The sequence below is a fragment of the Bactrocera oleae genome, chromosome 2, assembly GCF_042242935.1.
Source record: "Bactrocera oleae isolate idBacOlea1 chromosome 2, idBacOlea1, whole genome shotgun sequence".
Taxonomy (NCBI): domain Eukaryota; kingdom Metazoa; phylum Arthropoda; class Insecta; order Diptera; family Tephritidae; genus Bactrocera; species Bactrocera oleae.
In genome coordinates this window covers 73,095,677-73,113,762 of record NC_091536.1, presented here as the reverse complement: position 1 = coordinate 73,113,762, position 18,086 = coordinate 73,095,677, and the positions used below count along the sequence as shown (strand labels likewise).

At 36.8% G+C, this 18,086-nt stretch overlaps 2 protein-coding genes across 5 annotated transcripts; one reads left to right on the top strand and one right to left on the bottom strand.

Annotated features, from left to right (window-relative positions):
• Window positions 1-147: 147 nt before the first annotated feature.
• On the top strand, window positions 148-4,270 carry LOC106620010 (protein vreteno). The gene is made up of 7 exons (XM_014238376.3): window positions 148-275; window positions 335-443; window positions 524-702; window positions 1,489-2,593; window positions 2,658-2,836; window positions 3,250-3,443; window positions 3,508-4,270. The coding sequence occupies exons 1-7, from the start codon at window positions 265-267 to the stop codon at window positions 3,672-3,674; spliced, it is 1,944 nt and encodes a 647-aa protein (XP_014093851.2). The 5' UTR covers window positions 148-264; the 3' UTR covers window positions 3,675-4,270.
• A 3,051-nt stretch (window positions 4,271-7,321) lies between these two features.
• Window positions 7,322-15,033, bottom strand: stg (string). Of its 4 annotated transcripts, XM_014238374.3 has the most exons (3): window positions 14,889-15,028; window positions 13,665-14,255; window positions 7,322-11,146 (listed from the first exon to the last, which is right to left on the bottom strand). In XM_014238374.3, the coding sequence occupies exons 2-3, from the start codon at window positions 13,721-13,723 to the stop codon at window positions 9,514-9,516; spliced, it is 1,692 nt and encodes a 563-aa protein (XP_014093849.3). In that variant the 5' UTR covers window positions 13,724-14,255; window positions 14,889-15,028; the 3' UTR covers window positions 7,322-9,513. The 4 variants fall into 4 exon arrangements, with proteins under 4 accessions (XP_014093849.3, XP_014093850.3, XP_069961744.1 ...); XM_014238375.3 differs by lacking the exon at window positions 13,665-14,255 and having other exon boundaries at window positions 14,889-15,033; XM_070105643.1 differs by lacking the exon at window positions 14,889-15,028 and having other exon boundaries at window positions 13,665-14,346.
• Window positions 15,034-18,086: the final 3,053 nt, after the last annotated feature.

Genomic DNA, 18,086 nt, shown 5'->3' with positions numbered 1-18,086 from the left:
AAATATGCAGTAAGTTTCAGAACTTTTTTGTTTGGTACAATATATTATAAATTAAAAAATTATATTTTTCTGCAGTTGGCACACACCCTAAATAATATCTCAAATTAATTCACAATATGATTCAGATGCAACAGTGCTTTATTAATACCATATCGGAATCTATTACAATTCGATTATGTCGGGACAGCTACTTACCTGCTGCCTATAAAATTTGTGTGGCTTTAGTAAAGCATTGCGTATTTTAGTTGTTTTAATTGGTTTAGCATGGATTATAAGTAATATTTTTGAATCTAATAAATAAAGTATAAAAAATTTTACTGAACTGTATTTACAGGGCAAAAAGAAATAAAAGAGCGCAAATTAACAACGCCGTTCCATATATGTCACCACAAGCTGCGGGTGAAAATTATATCCAACACAATGGAATAAAACAAAACGTGACTGTAACTATAAAAGCTTTCTACTTAATTATATATTGTAAAATTATCAGATATACATACATAATATACATAAATATTCACAGAACTCTCCAAAGCAAAATGCTGGCAACCATTCCATCGATCCTACTTTTCAAACCGGCGAGTGTACTGCTTGCCGCAAGCCATCAATATGTGTATGTGAACGATGTGGAGATTTTTACTGCTCACCGGGTTGCCAAAAGAAAGATTGGCAAAGCCATAGATATATATGCTTCCCAATGCCGTAAGTTTTTGTTAGGTTAATATATATATATTTTTTTTTTGGTGAACTCCCTTGTATGTGAATCCGGTTTAAAAAGTTATTTACTTTGGTGGTTAAATTTTACATTCTATTTTGTGTTCAAGAGATGAATGATTGATGCAAGTGATGTATGTATATAATTTGAAATCAATTCGAAGCAACCACTTTATAAATAGTTTATAAATTATATACGGGTACCAAACTCCATCTCTAACCCGGTCGTTACACGATCAAGAAATTGCTTTCAAGTTGCAATACTTTCTACTACCACATTCATCTTTTAAACTTGAACGCCGTCTTGATATCAATTTTTCCAATCAGGGCGTGTGCTTACTTGACAGTCAAGTGCTTACTTCGAAACAGCTGAACACATAATACTCTAATGTGTTATCGTATAACGAGATGGCTGTTCTGCATTAATTTCCATTAAATTATTTCCTGCAAAACTGTCAAGAGTTTTAAGTGGTTTACTTGACGACGGAATTTGAGCATCAATGCACTTGAAAATAATGTAAACAAATTATATTACCATTATTAACAAGAAGAAACGTTAACTTTGGTTGCATCGAAGTTATATTACCCTTCACAAATACAAAAGTTTCCATCCAAAGCTTGATTTTCTGCGGTCAGTTTGCATGGCAACTCTGTACATACATACATATATGCTACAGTAGACTGATCTGAACAATTTCTTCAGAGATAATTCCATTGCCTTACAATTCTCTGAAGATATCTTGTTAAATAATAAAGTTAATTTTACATTTATAGAAAATTGGTACAGCCAACATCAGTTTTGACAACGGACGCTGTGTATCCTGCTAATGCGCCACTACTAACTGTTAACCAAATTTCTCATACCAACCCGTTCAAAAGTATTCAACGTACTCAACAGCAACCACAGAATTTACGAAATAATTCACAACAAAATCACAGTTTGACGGGACATCCACAGCTCTCTGATACTAATGGACAACAACAACAAACAAATATTAAGGCCATACAGAAGGCTAATAATAAAGATGCAAAACAAACGACCAAAGTGACAACGACTACTGTACCAACAGTAGACCTACCCAAGACCAACAGTCATGTGACTTTGACCGGCTTTCGTACACCAAACCGTTGTTATGTGCGCGCTGTCAATCCATCCGTTGAAGATGATACCATGTTGAATGCACGCAAAATTGATGGTTTTGGAAAAGTGGCAAAACCACTAAGCGCAATGCCCAAGCTGCACAGTTATGCCATAGCACCATATAACGGTATTATGCATCGTGTAGAAGTATTGTTTGCACGTAACCCCGCCAACATTCGTGTGCTCTTTATTGATCGCGGTGTAATTGCGACACGAAATCTAAGGGATTTGCGTGAAATTTCCGATGAAATTATATCGCTTAAACAATATACATGTATGATACAATTGCGCAATGTATGCAATTATGTGTTGAGTGAGAAATTGGTAAAACATTTTGCCAGTTACGAGGATTTAGACTTCAAAATAAAATATAAACGCGTCGAAAACGGTGTGGACCTGTTGCATTGGCAAACTGAAAAATCACTAAATGATGAAGTTGAGCAATTTTGCAAGGAATCAGGTGCTGAAGTTTGGACTGATGGTGTACGCGTTAAACAGAATACTGTTAATAATAATACCAATGCCAATACTATTAAACAACCAAATTCAGCAGGCGACAGCCAAAATGTGGACGAGCCACACGATGAACAATTTTATGCGCTTCAACCAAGCTCGTCCACAGCGAATTCACATGTAAGTGTGCAGCAGAAGCAGGCTATACCAATAGATAGTAATGGCATAAAGGAAGCGAAGAAAAGAGAAAGTGTCATTGAAGTTGAACATCCCACGATGAAAGCGGTAAGATGGTATATTTTTTTATTTTCAGATTTGAAAGTGAATATATACCATAAATTCTCTACAGCCGTTCGAAATACACTACTTCAAAATGGGTTGTGACCCTTTCAAGGCTGTTGTGCTTGATGTTTCCTGTTTAGAAATCGGTTATTTGGGCTGTATTGCACAGGATGATTTGGAATGCCTACAGATTGTGCATAAGCAGTTGGAGTCCATAACTGTATCTGATAAACCCTATAAGCCGCAGTAAGTATATATGACATTTTGTTGAACTTTTTATATTAACACTTTTGGAACACGTTGCACCCAGTGTATTATAGTTTTAAATGACTAACGGTTATTTGAAAAATAGTGTTAAAATAGCTAACCTCTTTCTTTAAAGCCGAAGTTAACTGTACATAATTCTCTGTTTGAAAAGCTTTTGAGCTATTGATTTGTCTTTACAATACAGTAGCAATTAAAAAATATATCAAGGTGAAACCTAGCTTACACAAGCACTCGTATAGTAATCCGAACTTCCCCAAATCTCTTTGTGGGATATAACTAGTCGTCTCTATGATGAACTTTATACCATTTATGAGATATTAATAAAATTATGTGATGCCTCGTGATCATACTCGGGTCAATAAAAAAAAAAAAAACAATATTTTATTTTTCAGATTGGAGGAGTATTGCATTGCAAAATTTGAAGAAATGTGGTATCGTGCTCAGGTATTTGATATACCTAACGAATCCGAGTACACCGTGATGTACATCGATTTTACGAATGAAGCAACTTTGAAAAGTACCGATATACGCCACTTTCCGGCAAGCGCAACAGGGGCGTGCAAAACAAGTCTATGCTTAATTGATGGTACGTGCTTAAACCAACTTTATTGATTATAATTATTGAAATAAATTTGTTTTACGTTATACAGGCTTGCCAACAAATTTGAGTGCTGAACTCATAAGATTTTTGAATGAAGAAATAAAACTGCAAACTCTTATTACCATTGATCGTGTGAAGAATATCGACGAGCAAGTAGTAGTGGTTGAATGTAAGAGTCTTTTGGACAAAATTCGAAAAAATAATTTGCTTACTTAAATCCTATAAGAACGTTGTTATCGCTAAGACGGTATATAATCGAAGCAAAGGCTCTAATTATAAAATTGCTTAGCCTCCCACTATAATGAGTAATTGCTTCGATATGAACAAGATGTAGTTTTGAATGGAAGTTAATACACTTCCCCTATTTGACAGAAACATATAAAAATGTTTCGATATCAGTTGCAACACCATATAATTGATATAAATCCTTCTATGTTAATTTTATAGAGGATATTTCCTTTAATATTATATATACATATATATTGCACCCACTTTTTATAATAATCTATTATCCATGATGAATACAACGAACGCAACCGCTCCAATATGACTTTGACGTCCTAATCCATATATAACTCAAATGGTTAGATCCGTGAAAGTGGAGCCTTTTATGTGTATCCTTCGAAAGTTATTGTTTCGAAGAAAATTTTATCATGAACTACATATATTTTGAGAGGTAACATTTTTAAGGCATGAAAAAATTTTATATGGTAAAATATGTATTGAACGAAATTGCGCAGGTCTATGGTCGACAGTTATCTAAATAAAAACGGTCTATGATCCGCGTTTTACTAGTATTTGTAAGCAGTCAATCCAACGTCTTTATGTCGCACTGTTTATGACTGAGTGCATAGTGGTAGTACCGTTATCCCTCTCCTGAAAGAAGAGCACTGTAATGTGTGTTTTTTTTTTTATTTTCATCGATTTTTTTTTATTTATATCATTTAATGATTGTAATATTTTTTAGAATATTGCATGCATACTAAAGGCTGTTGGACTTTTTGAAAACTATTTTTGGGTTGTACTTGAAAAAGTTTACAAATCACTAAAGTATTTACTGCAATCTGCAATCTTCAATGACATTTCAACTACTGAAAATTTATATATTATTTCACTTATGAAGTATCGGCTAAAACAACAGTGTGTTGGCCAGAAAATACATTTTCGCTCGCTAAAGGGATCAATCCAATGCAATTTAATATCCCTATTATGTATGGAAGCCAGTGTATAGTAGCGGTTCTACTAGCCTTGGCAACTATAACAGTAATTTGTATTATGTATGGTATATTGTCTACACAATCTAAAATGCAGTACACGATTGCTAAAAATCTTTCGGTTTTAGGACCCCAACGCAAAAGAGAGCATCACTGACCTAACACTCTGCGGTTGCTTTAGGGTTTAACACTCTGTGACCACGTACACTCAGCTAATCTGAAACCGATAAGCGTGTGATGCTTTGCGGTGTTATCGACTCTCTATTAGCATTCCCTGTTAACAAAGTATATCGGAATATTTCCGGCATTTTACTTAATGTTACGTTAAACGTTGCAAAACCCGTTACCAAATCGTCGCTCTGTGGTGTAGAGGGACAGTCGAATTTATGTCACAACATTCAAGTGCGAAATCATACATCGCTAGTAGAGCTAGAAAGACATCAGCATACCACCTCTTACTAACCGTCTTTACAGCGTCATCTCGCTATGTTGTAAGGCTACTGGTTTAGAACAATATTGTTTTTATTTTCGCGGCATAAAACATTCTGCAAATAGTTTTGTGGAATGGAATGCTCGTCGAAAACTATTGATTCTCAATCCCAGCTCTTCTAGCTGCCATCAACAGAACTTTCTCGTTTTTTGGTCGCTCGTGTAATAACTAGTTATCGCTAACAGCAATCAAATGATGCTGATCTTGCTTTTTTAAAATTCGTCTGTTGATCTCAAAGCACTTTGCTAAATTATGTTAACGCAAATCGCAATGCGTTTGTTAGGTTATGTTCTGGTGGATACAATAATTATATTGTAAGAAAAGAAATCGTAATGATACACAAAAACGTTACTAATGTAACGCATATACTTGTAAAACAAACATATTGTGAAATATTTGATATTTGAATTGAAAATTGAGAGATAAAATCAAAAATATTTTAATAAAGCTGAAATGGTGGGTTACAAAATTGTTGCTCACTTAAGTTACTTGATTTTATTGAGCATGCAAAGAGGGGAGAGTATCATGTGGGGACTCATTGCACGCAGGACATAAATTTTGTATGTCAGGGTCTATTCTGGTTAAGTAGGAGCTTAACCTGCTATCATATCCAAAACGAAGTTGCGCAAGTTTCACTCTGGTTTCACGCGGATACTCGAGCTCTTGTGCTGCTATGTCGTTTGGACTCCAAGTACGCCATTCACTGGGAGGGAGTTAATGAAGGTGTAAATAGCTCCGCTGTGAATGACGCTCATTATATGTTGGCAATTGGTCGAGTCCGAAATGTGGTCTATATATTGTTCTAGTTCGTCGATATACATATTGGAGGAATGTTCTCCTGTTGCTCCTAAAAGGCGGCTCCGTTTCAAGCAGGTGACTGTGGGGATGGTTTCTGCTAGAACACCGAACCGAGCAGAAACTGCTTGGTTGTGTTGCAGTTCATCCTTGATTCGCCGAAACAGTAAAGCGACACTTTGCCACCAAGTTGCACGATTATGATCCTCCGACCATCTTCGTTTCATATAATTAAGATGCCAAAGGATTGGTGTTCCGCTACGGAATCTGCCAACGAAAATAATTACGAGTCACTATGGGTCGGATACAAGCATGCTGTAGGCAACCAGGGATCTACAGTTTAGTAGAATTGTGTTTCTAATGAGATTTGTGGCAAGCTGCTGCAGCTTAACTCAATTCCGTTGCTATCAGACACACTCACAAGACCTTGACATTCAATAAAGGGATCGTTGGCATTGCGAAATCAATTCTATCACCTTCGTACTTCCGATCGTCTATGCAGGCAATGCTGCAAGCAATGGATATTTTAAGTCTAAAGTTATTGTGTTGCTGTTTCGGTGAATGTGCTCTTGCCGCCCCAAAGATAGAGTGGAAACAGGCTTTTGTGTATTAGTAATAGAAGTGCCATAAGGCGCTATTCTATATATGAGTCGGATCGATCTGGTCACCATGCGATCGATTCTAAATGTTTCCTCTCCAATTTGGCTGCTTAGCCTATACTCACACACAGACATCTTCCAGCAAATTGGTATTTTACACAACACTTTACTGTACTAAAAACATATCATATTCCGAAATTGTTGAAGTTTTTGTATTTGAATTAAATTTCCATTCTCATTTCATTTGCATCAAGCGCACAAAAATTGCTTAAAGTAAGAATTTACGTTCGTTTAATAATATTTTTTTTTTATAACTATGAACACACTAAGGAATTTTGAGCACTAAATTAGAGGTTATGTGAAATTTAGTACAAATGACGTTATGCATTAAATATATGTTCTCCTTTTCTTTAATTAAAATGCGCAGTCATAAAAATATACATACATACAGACGTACATTGGCATAAGAAAACAAGACAAAAATAAAAGAAACTAATAACATTTAAAATATAATCACAGTTAAAATTTAAGTCAATGCTAAAACAATTCAAAGGGATATACATACATACATATGTATGTATGTATGTGTGCAGGCATACACATGAATTTACAAATGCCTTTTGGAAGTGCGTTCAAACAAAAGTACAATAAGTTTACATAAAGAAAAAAACTAAATAAAACTAATATATATTTAACAAAAATAACAAAAGTTTGAATTAGAACTAAACATTTCGTTTAACATTTGCAAAAAATGAAAAGACAAACTTATATGAAATATGTATACAAAGAATTTATTTTGCTCGGTCTGAAATTACATGAAAACTTATAACAGACACTTCGAAGCCTTTGATTTTGGCTCTGGCTACTTGATACAATTGGTTTATTGTGTGGAGTTTTGCTTACTTCTTAGACGAAGTTGTCAAGACACAATCACGCTTATTTCAAGCCCCCAAAGTGTATGCATAAGCTTATTTTCTTGCGCGATTTACGCGCCGCTCAAAGTGAAACTTCAAAGTAAATTAAATTTCTTGCTGATTTTCGTTTTTTCTTGCTTTTTTTTTTTTTTTGGTCGTAATTAAAGCCATGTAGTCTTGGTTGATAAATTTTTTCATATATTTCCTTTTTTACATATTAATTTTGTATTGCATTTTTCATTTTTGTTTTTATTTTAATTTTAATTTTTTTTTTTTTGTATTTTTGTGTTGTTTATATGAAAAAGAAAGCTATGCTTTAAAAAAATAAAAAAGGGGTTCTTATAACATAAAATAAGCGTAATTGTTTTTAACTTTACGTTGAATTTGTTTGAATGGTTTGACTGCAGCGACGACAACACAAGTAGTGTGTGCGTGCCCAGATGCTTGTGCTTGTTGGTTGCGTGGTGCGTTGCTGTGCGCACATTAGTGTACATATGGACATATGTATGTATGCTTTGTATACATATGTTTATACATGGTTATGAATTGTTACGTTGTAAATATTTCTTATATGTATTATATGTATGCGTTAATTAACATCGAAAAGTTCATCGAAAATCGAAACAAATATGTACCGAAAATAAAAATAAAGAAAATCAATATATAAACCAATTATTTGCATGTAAAGATAAATAGCTTCACATTGTTGTTGTTTCATTTTCATTTTTTTTTTGTTTGTTAGTGTTTTTTTTCTTTTGGAAATTTCTAATTGCTTTTGCTGTACACATACAAATTATACATAATAATGCACAAATTTCGTTTTGCTGTTTTTGTTTTTGTGATTGCTTAGCATAGCATTGCCTATATTAAACATACATACATATATATAGCATGCATTTCACTAACAAAAATATATTACATTTGTATTTTACTTTATACTTTTGTAACTAAATAAATTAAGGGTGCTTTTGTGCATACAAAAATTTATAATTATAATTTACAATGGGTGAGCTATGCGTACGTTTGTGTGTGCGCGTGCGCGCGCTGTGTTTGGCAGCGCCTCTCAACATACATATATCAACTAAGCAAATTAAATTAAGCTAACTAAAGCTATTCATAGCAAATAAATTAAATATTTTAAGCATTTTTTACAAACGTTGCGTTATGCTTAACTCATACATAAATACATACATACACATTATTTACATGGAGGCGCTAACACAGGCGCTCACACAGCTGTACATGGCATTGACTCGATCCCCAGTGACTTAGTAGCCATGAAAGTGTCCTTTCTTACACTTACATATGTATAAATGTACAATAGTGTACGCGCATACATACACACGCACACACACATGCATAAGCACTCGCATGCAGTCTATGCACAAAGGAGCTTGCAAATTATGATTTGCTTTGTTATTGTTTTTTGTTTTGTTTTTTTATAGTACTTACATACACATAAAACGTTTCTATAAAATAAAATCCAAATAGGACATAAAACATCGAATAAAAAATTCAACAAAAACAAATTGAATGTAAATTTGATGAATGAATGACTTGTGTCTGTGTGGTGTGTTTGTGCGTTAAAAATGTGGTTGTGCTAATTGCATGTGTATATGTACATGTGTGGTTGTGTAATACGAGTGCGAGTGTGTAAGTGGCCGCCCCGAAACTCTATTGGGAGTTACCGTTGGGAGCCCAACTACAAAGAGTTGGTGTTAAAATTGTTTTGGGTGTTTTGTTTTGTTTTTCTTCTTGTTTTCAAATATAAGTTTAACGTTAGTTAAAGCTGAGCTTTTGAATTTGTACTGCAATCGTGAATTTGTTCTCCCTCCAACCGCACTCCTTGTCAAATTCGCAGTCTTATTAGTTGTTGCTGACGATTTAGCGACGTTATGTAACGTCGACCGCATTTGCGCCCGTCTGCCGCCCAGCTACTGTAAGAAAATTTTGGTTTTTTTTCATACTAGCTGAAGCTGCGGCATTGGTTTAACAAGCGTATTGATATTTGACTCATTTGCTGTACCGCTGCACCGTTGCTGCTTACAGCATTAGCCGTGAACGAGATTTCTTTAGGCGCCCTGTAGCACCGCCCAAACCGCTGTCGCCGTTCCAGGATTTTGTTTTGGAGCGAAAGTGACGATACGCGCTGTTGTACGCTGGCTCCAACATGGGTCGGTAGGCAATCGGGTCACACAGCTCCGAATGATGTTCGTAGAATTCTTTGTAACCATTGTGTAGCAGGTAGATCTCGGGGTAGTCAAGTGACGGATAGCTATTGGTGTTGCGTTCACGATCGGTGCTGCGCAGGAACCGTGACAATTTCGGGCCACGTTCCGATGAGAATTCGCAATGGAATATAATGATATTGCGCCGATGATCAGTGGTTGCTTTACGCTGTGCCATTTCAGTCTTTTGTTGCGCGAGGAACTCCTCGAGTATCTGCTCGTGTGTGTACAGATTTTGAGCGCCGCGTATGTGACCACCTTCGAATTCGTATGGATAACGACAGTCGATGATGCGGTAGTTGCCTACAATATTATTGAATTCGCCGCGCATCAGACGTGCCATTGTGTCACAGGATATTGATTTCAAATCGCGATGACGACCATCCATTAGTGGCAGTACATAAGGTTTGCTGAAATCGCCGATGAGATCTATCTCGTCGTTGTTCTCCGAGCGTGCGAGCGCCGACATGATTTCGGCATCATTCATCGACATACTCTTGCGCAATGCTGGTGGATGGCTGAGCTTGGGTTGAGGCGCCGGCAATGCTGGTAGTGACATTGTCAGAGAGTCATCGAGATTCTCCTTTTCGGCTTCAATGCGGTAACGTTTGATAAGTACCGGCGAATTGGTCTTCGATGGTGGATCGGGACGTTTGAAACAACTGCTCATGGTGCTTTGGTTGCGTTCCGTTGTTAACAGCTTAACGCCATATGGACTGGTAGCGATTTCTTGCACTTGTTTAAGCAGCGTCTCCGGTGTCTTGGGTAGACAATTGTCTGTCATGCTTAGGCAGCGGCGCACTGGTGGACGGCGCATCTCAGGTGTTCTCAATTGTTCGAACAATTGTGGCTGTTCGATTGTACGGTGGGCAGGTGATAATATATTCTTGATTTGTCCGACAAACAACGAGTCTAGATCGCTGGGGATTTTCGGCATATTATTTGATGGCATCATTGAATTCTCAAGTGATTCCATTTCAAACAGATCCATGTAATCTTCTTCCATCGACGAAGATCCCATCGAACCAGATGACAAACTGTGGAAAATACGCAGACTCTTCGGTGGTGTCGGTGTGCTAGCACTGCCATTGGCAGCATTGTTATGTTGTAGCTTCTGTAGGCGGTTTGCAAATGCCTGGCGTTGTTGACCACCGTTGTGACTGCTGCCTTCTTGGCTATATTTCGGTACTCTAGGCTTTTGTACTATTTGGAAACGACATGGCGATCCCTCAGGTGACAGTAAACCCATCTGTTGTGGCATATCGAAAACGGCCGAACGCTGATCTGACTCAGCAGCATGTTCGTCATCCCCATAAAATGACAGTTGTTGGTCGACTACCATATCATTTATCGGGCTGCTCAAAATATTCCGTGGCTGGCGTTGACGGGTAGCTCCATTACTGCTAGCAGCGACTGCGACTGTATTCAAGTCGTGTGGCATTTGACAGCTAAAATGCAAACAGAAGAACAAATTCGATATTAAAAATATATTCAACGATATATTTATGTTAAAAATTAATCAAAATAATAGGAAAAGTAGTGAAACAAATAAACAGCAACAAATCGGCAGGTATTTACAGGCAAACCACAAAGTAAATATTCCACGTAAAGACCAGAGTGGGCGGCTCAGTGTTTTTGAAGCTGTAGCTGAAAAGCCACAGGGCAGGCGCCATGCTTAAGCACAATTCGAAACGTACAATACCGAAGGACACACAAAATAGAACTGAATCAAATTGGAAGAATTGACGCTACGACGACCAAACACCAGCATGCTGGCACGGCGCAGGCGTACACAGGCAGCTGATGGACAAAGTAGGTGTGCGGCTGAGCTGGTGTGTGTGTATGCATGTGCAAGTGATGGGTTCATTCAACTTGAACAGACCAAGCACAAGCGCAGTTGTAAATGTATTTATTTATGCTATTAAATAGTAGGATGATAGTGAGGAACTCGGCTGCTGATGATAGTGCTAGAGCGCTGGTGCTAGTGTTGACGGTGGTGTACATGCACAGGAAAATGCGACCCACAAGCGATCAAAATATATAATATATATATACATATACATATGCTTACAAAGTGAGGGTTGTTCCAAGCAACAACAATTAACCCAAGTAGCGCATGTTACACAGCAACGCTGCTGGGGTACTGTACCCTCACTGCACTAGAAGTGCACATCAGTCCCGTAGCTCGAGTCAACATTCACATTCGGTTGATATCGATCGACAAAGTGGAGGAAGACGAATATGCTAGTACAAATATACACATACATACAGACATAAACAACAAAAAATAATAAGTTTGCGATGCATTTGGCTGTGTACATGTGAGTGTGTGCTCCGTATGGAATTCAATGCTTAACAAGGAAGAATTAGAGGTCGACAGCGAAGGCACAATTGGACTCTTATGAATTGCACAGAGCCGCAGATGTTACGGCAGCGCCGGCTGGCTGGTCGCTGACTTGGCCATTGACATAACAGTTAAGAAAATAAGGAAAAAAATACTATATGCACGATAGAATTACTAGTTGAGTGTTTGACTTACTACACGGACTAAAAGGCTGACTCGCAAGAACGCGGAAATAAGGAAGTAAGCAACTAAGCGTACACATCAAACATGGTAACACAATTACGTCAGGCGGTGGTCGAATGCGGCGTGCACCGAAATGCAAGTAATTCCCTAAGAATTTCAAACAAGTTGAGTACGAAAACTATAAAGTCACGCTGCGTGCACGACCTAAACAGAAGGAACAGAAAGAAAATAAAACTTGCTGCCATTCCCCCACGGTTTTATATTGTGCAACACTGAGCTCAAAACATACACATATGTAAATATATATGCATGTGAAGTAAAAAAATTAAATGTATATGAAATAAATAAAACTGCATGCAAGAAAATGCACGAACGCCGGAAATATTATTATTAGGCCAGGTCGTTAGCTTAATAAGGAAGTTGTGAATGCAAGAAAGGCGCAGTCAAGCGGAAAGTAGGTGCACAAGGCATAAAAGTCGGAAATAGGAAAGCAAACAAAAGCAGAAAACCGCAAGACGCCAACGTACCGCAACGCGCTGCCAAGTGAAGGCGAAAACACCTACCGAAATGCTTTGGTGCACGTAAATTCATACGTACATATATACATACATATTTATATATATACATACTTGAGGCTGTGGTCATGCCCCAAATCACAGCGCTCCATATAATTGTAAGCTCCCGTTTAAGACGGAAATGACGGACGCGACGGTGCGATTTTTACGTGCCAGCTTAAAGCCAAACAAAAGCGAAAGAAGAAATAAAAAAAATACTATTACTTACGAGTCTTGCATATGAAAAGCAACAGTTAAAAAAAATGATATAAAATCAACAGCAACGCACATACAAAAAAAAACTCTCACTTTTCTTTAGCTTATTAATGGGGAGAATGACCGCATACAAAACTGATTGGCCGGCAAAACGCCACAGCACAGTCACGAACGTTGGTTATTGCAGCGCACGGAAAATGTAAACACGTTGTAACAACAAGAAAAAAAATCTAGAAAATGTTGGAACCGTTGAAATGGAGTTCAAGTTGAGCATTGTCTGCTTGTTGGTGTTGTTAGCGAGTTGGGGCTTGCGTCGCAGAGTGAGAGTGAGCAACAGCAATGGAGTGCTAGAGCTCAACGAAAAAACAGTGGCGTGGAATATTTTTTTAGATTTGGGTAATGTAGGTATGCTTATAAACTGTAACTGCACAAGAAGCGTTGTAAAATGCACTGAATTATTATTATTTCTACAAATTAAGAATTGCACTATTTACTTTGCACTTTTTTATATTTTTAGTTCGTTTAAGTTATATCCGTATCCGGGTTCATGGCAAGCTTAGCAATTTGGTTTTGAAATAACTTGATAAACACAATGCCTGACACTTTACAAGCTGCATATTCACATGACTGATGATGAATTTTTATAATGCATTTCGATGTGATATTTACCTTGCAAATTCCATAGCCATATCTCCGTTGGTTTCTTCGGCAATTGTGTCCCACATCATTTTGTAGTTTTCTTAAATATTATGCTTAAGATTTGGATTTTACAATTTTGCGACAGGGAAATGTCGGGCGTTAATTTATTTTATATGATAGTCGCGAAAATTGTTGTAGCACAATTTTTCGTATATTTTATCTGGCAGCAGCACTTCGTTTGTTTCAACTTTTTCACGTGTTACTGCTTTTCCGTTTGATTTTGGTTATTTGCACTTGAATTTTTTAAAAAATTCGCTGCATTTTTGTGTGTGTGAGTGTTTCACTTGTTTTATTTTACTATTCCGTTTTGCTATTTATTGCAGTCTTTTTTACCGGCCAACGGGCTTTGTATGTACTCTTTGCACTTTTAATACACAATTTAATAGATTTTTGTGGAAAAATGTCCGTCACTATCAATTGATTTCATTTGTAGTTTTTTAAGTACTTATTGTTATAATCCACATATACTTGGCAACATTTTTTGTTTAGTATGTAATCCAATATTGCTTCTAGTCCCAAACCGTCGTATTTGTTTATAGTTGATATGTTTCAAATAAAAAACTTGCATTGGATATTGAAAATAGTATATTTAAACACCACAAAAATCAATCTTAATAAATTTTTCAGTGAAGAGGCCAAGCGCACTATGCGATGCTACGACACAGTACACGTAGCACTAAGCAAAAACTCGAACTAATTCACTCATTGTCAAACCACCGACTTTTATACAAAATTTTACGCGCGCTCTATTTTGCATTAAACACTCAAAAACGCTGCGCGCACACTACATAAAAAACTGCAGCACTGCTACCACTGCAACAACAATACCATGAGATTGGCCCAAAGGCCAGAGTGAGAAAACAAAGAACTACCCCGTTGCAAGAACAACTCTAGTGTGGTCAACTCAAAGTTAGTTAGCGCAAGAGGAGAGCGCCGCTCAATTACTCAAACTCTGCACAGATGAACGAGTGCAACAGCATCGACAATCAACAGAGCGAAGCACTACCGAAAAGGTGCGAACAAGTGGAAATGGCAAACGACTCGGAGGAAAGTGAAGAAAATTGCGCGAGAGGCGCAAAAGGATGCTTTGATTTCTTGTGGAAGCATATGGCGCCAACACAGACAGATATCTTCTTGTGGCTGACGTTCCTTTTGTTGGATTGCATGAATGCACTTTTTAACTTATGTACATACCAGTACTTTTCTCACTCTAGCTGCTCCCAAGGAGTAGGCTGTTTTCGTCAAGATGCCTTCTGTGCCCTGAGTGGGCCTGGTCAGCTGATCGGTCGATTAGGTTGTCTGTCGGGGCAGCAGATGTAGTGTAAGAAGGATGCACTGTTTTCCCTTACAAATTTTAACTGCATAAAAAATAATAATTATCTCAAAAGACCGCATAACAAGTATAATAACAATATCAGTTTAATTTTTTTGTGTTTAAATGAAATAGAATGTGAATTCCAGATTTTGAATATTGAAACGTGTCAAGTTGAATTAATCGTATAAAGACCAATGATAATAATGGTCACCACGTTGCCAGGTAAGACTTCAATTCGCTTTCGCCGGTTCACCAGCTTTTTTCAACAATTCCTGGGATTTACTCAAATGGCTGCCTAATAATTAATTTGTTGTTGCCGACGACTTCGGCAGAAATTTGGCACTTCATCGGTCGTTGTGGGCTTTATCATTAACATTCATCCATACATTGATGTGTGTGTGTATGCACAAACTCGCCGGCACTGTTCTACAGCTGTTCGCCTAACCGGCAACAACAAAACATTTTCCTTGTTGTTGTTTGCAATGTTAATTACTTATTTGTTGTTTTCCCTTAACACATCTTCGTACATTTCATTTAGTCTCCTTCCACTCAATCCTTGCAAGTCATCAGCTGAGCAGTGATTTTTAAATTTTTTCTCGTTTTCGTGCTGCTGCCACTGCCAGCGCTGCCCAACCCAGCTGTGATCTCTTTCTTGCCTACCATCTCTGTTTACATATTCTACCTTTTTGCTCTTAACGTTGATAACAACAAACGAGAGTAAATGGCAGCAGCAGCAGCACTCAAAAACGATGTCAACGTTGACGATCGCAACAACAGCAATATTGACGGACGGCACTGCAATCAGTTGTTGATCATATGGGCCAGTCGACAAAGGCAATAACAACAAAGTGCGCGCTCTCCGCAACGAAATGACCAACAAATAAACAAACAACAACAATATCAAAGTAAATCACGATTCTGCAGTTTTGGAGGGTTACCAAAGCTGATAATTTGAAAATACCACACAAATAAGGCCGACTTTATAATCTTTGTATATAGGTATATCCTCACATAAGATATATCTTATGTGTATATAATAATATATTCACTTAGTTAATCCTTCTTGCTAATTCCAGTTCATTTATCAAACTGTTTGAATAACACCTTAGCTGGAGCTAGATACTTCCTTCTCATATGTTTTCAGCGAGTTCATATAATTCGAGTAAATATGTGTTTGCATAAGTTTAAGGATGTGTATGAACGCCGGACAAAATCTTGGATGAGCTTTATTATTATAGTGAAACCTATATTCTTACTTTAGTATATGGTATTGTGTGGGGATTGTTTGTAAACTAGGCCTGTTTATTGAATTTTGGTTTTGGCCGAAAACTAGACTTGACTTAGTCATTTGGTTTTAGGCAAATCTAAGAAAACAGTAGAAACCTTCAACCATAAGCATACAAGTAGTTCGAAACATTTTCAGCCCTACATAGAATTTTATAAATGTTGTTTATTTAAAAAAAAATTATAAAAACATCTGAAGGCCAAATCTCAATGTTTTAATATATACAAATATTCTGTAATATTATATGCTAGGTAGCAAGTTTCTAGTATGTTCAGACATGTTGAAACACTAAGCAATTAAAATTGATTTTCTTAATTACATAATTTTTCTCGAACACGAATCTCGAGACTTTTTTAAAAGTGGTGAAACCCCCTAATATGTTAGATATCAAAATATCAAGATATTGAGACATGATTTTATAAGGATATAAGCTTCAATATAATTTGATAAACATAGTGGATATAGGTGGGGCATTTATTATAATAATTTTTATTTTCACATAAAGTCTTGAAGCACTTTTTTTGGTGCTTTTTCGACAACATTTTTGAAAAATAATAATTTGATATGGCAATCGTAATTACTCCTTGTAATCACTCCATTTTTGTGTGTTTTTAACTTTACATTTTCTGCTGGTTTGCTCTCTAAAGAAGCCATGCACGAGTAATAAGCCGAACAATATTTTCCCTTACTTTTTTTTTGTTTGCAGGAGATTTGTCTTCACTTGGCACGTATGTGTGCACATACATATTGTCAGCGGGGAAGTAGTCCCATAAAAATGCTATATAATCGTGAGATTGACTCTGAGCACGATAGAGATTGCATGCAAGAGAGCAAGTATATGAGAGTATGAGAATTTTGGGATTCCACTATCTTGCTTAGCTTTCTTTTTTGTTGCTGATAAAAAGTACGTTACAAACGTTTCCCTACAATCTGTTGTTGTTGGCGTTGTTGTTTGAGCCATTCAGCTGATTTGTGATTTGTTCAACCAGATACATTTTTGTGTGTGTATGTGTATGGATGAGGATAACTCGGGTATCTTGATGCCTTCATGTCCACAAGAATTTGATTCTCTTTCGTCTTTGTTTTCCACAGTATTCCTGAAATCACTGCTTGTTTGTGGATTTAGGTGGGGTCAGTTGTAAATTCTGCTGCACTTGGCTCTAGCAGCGCCTACATTCATACATACGCACTGTCGTACCTGCCTGGCTGTGTGTATGTATGTGTATCCAAAATGTGGATGCAGTAGTCAACAGGTACTCTGACAATACTAATGCAGCTATGTGTTCGTATTTATAGTATGCGCGTATTTGTGTATGTACAACATTAACAGAAATAGCTCCAACTACAACATGGACATACGAAACAAGGATGTTAATAATGACGAAAACAACAAAAATCAACACGCTGAAAATCACTTTATTGCTGGCCGCCAACATCGATGCCTTTGTGTACACATGCACTTGTGTATGCATGTACATAGGTATGTATATACATATGTGCGGTTATGTGCATTGCATCGTTGTGAATTTATGAATCTTTGGCATGTTTTTATACAGCTAAAGGATTTAATTCGTAGAATTTCATATTAAAGATATACATATGTATGGATGTACAAACATACATATGTACACAAATATTAATATGTAATTGTATACCTATATATGTAGATATATATTGCAAATTATCAGTGATTAGCGGAAATAGTAACACATAAGCACATACATATGTATGTATGTATGTATGTACGTATGCATAAATGATAATTGAAATCCGTAACGCATACGTCCGTATG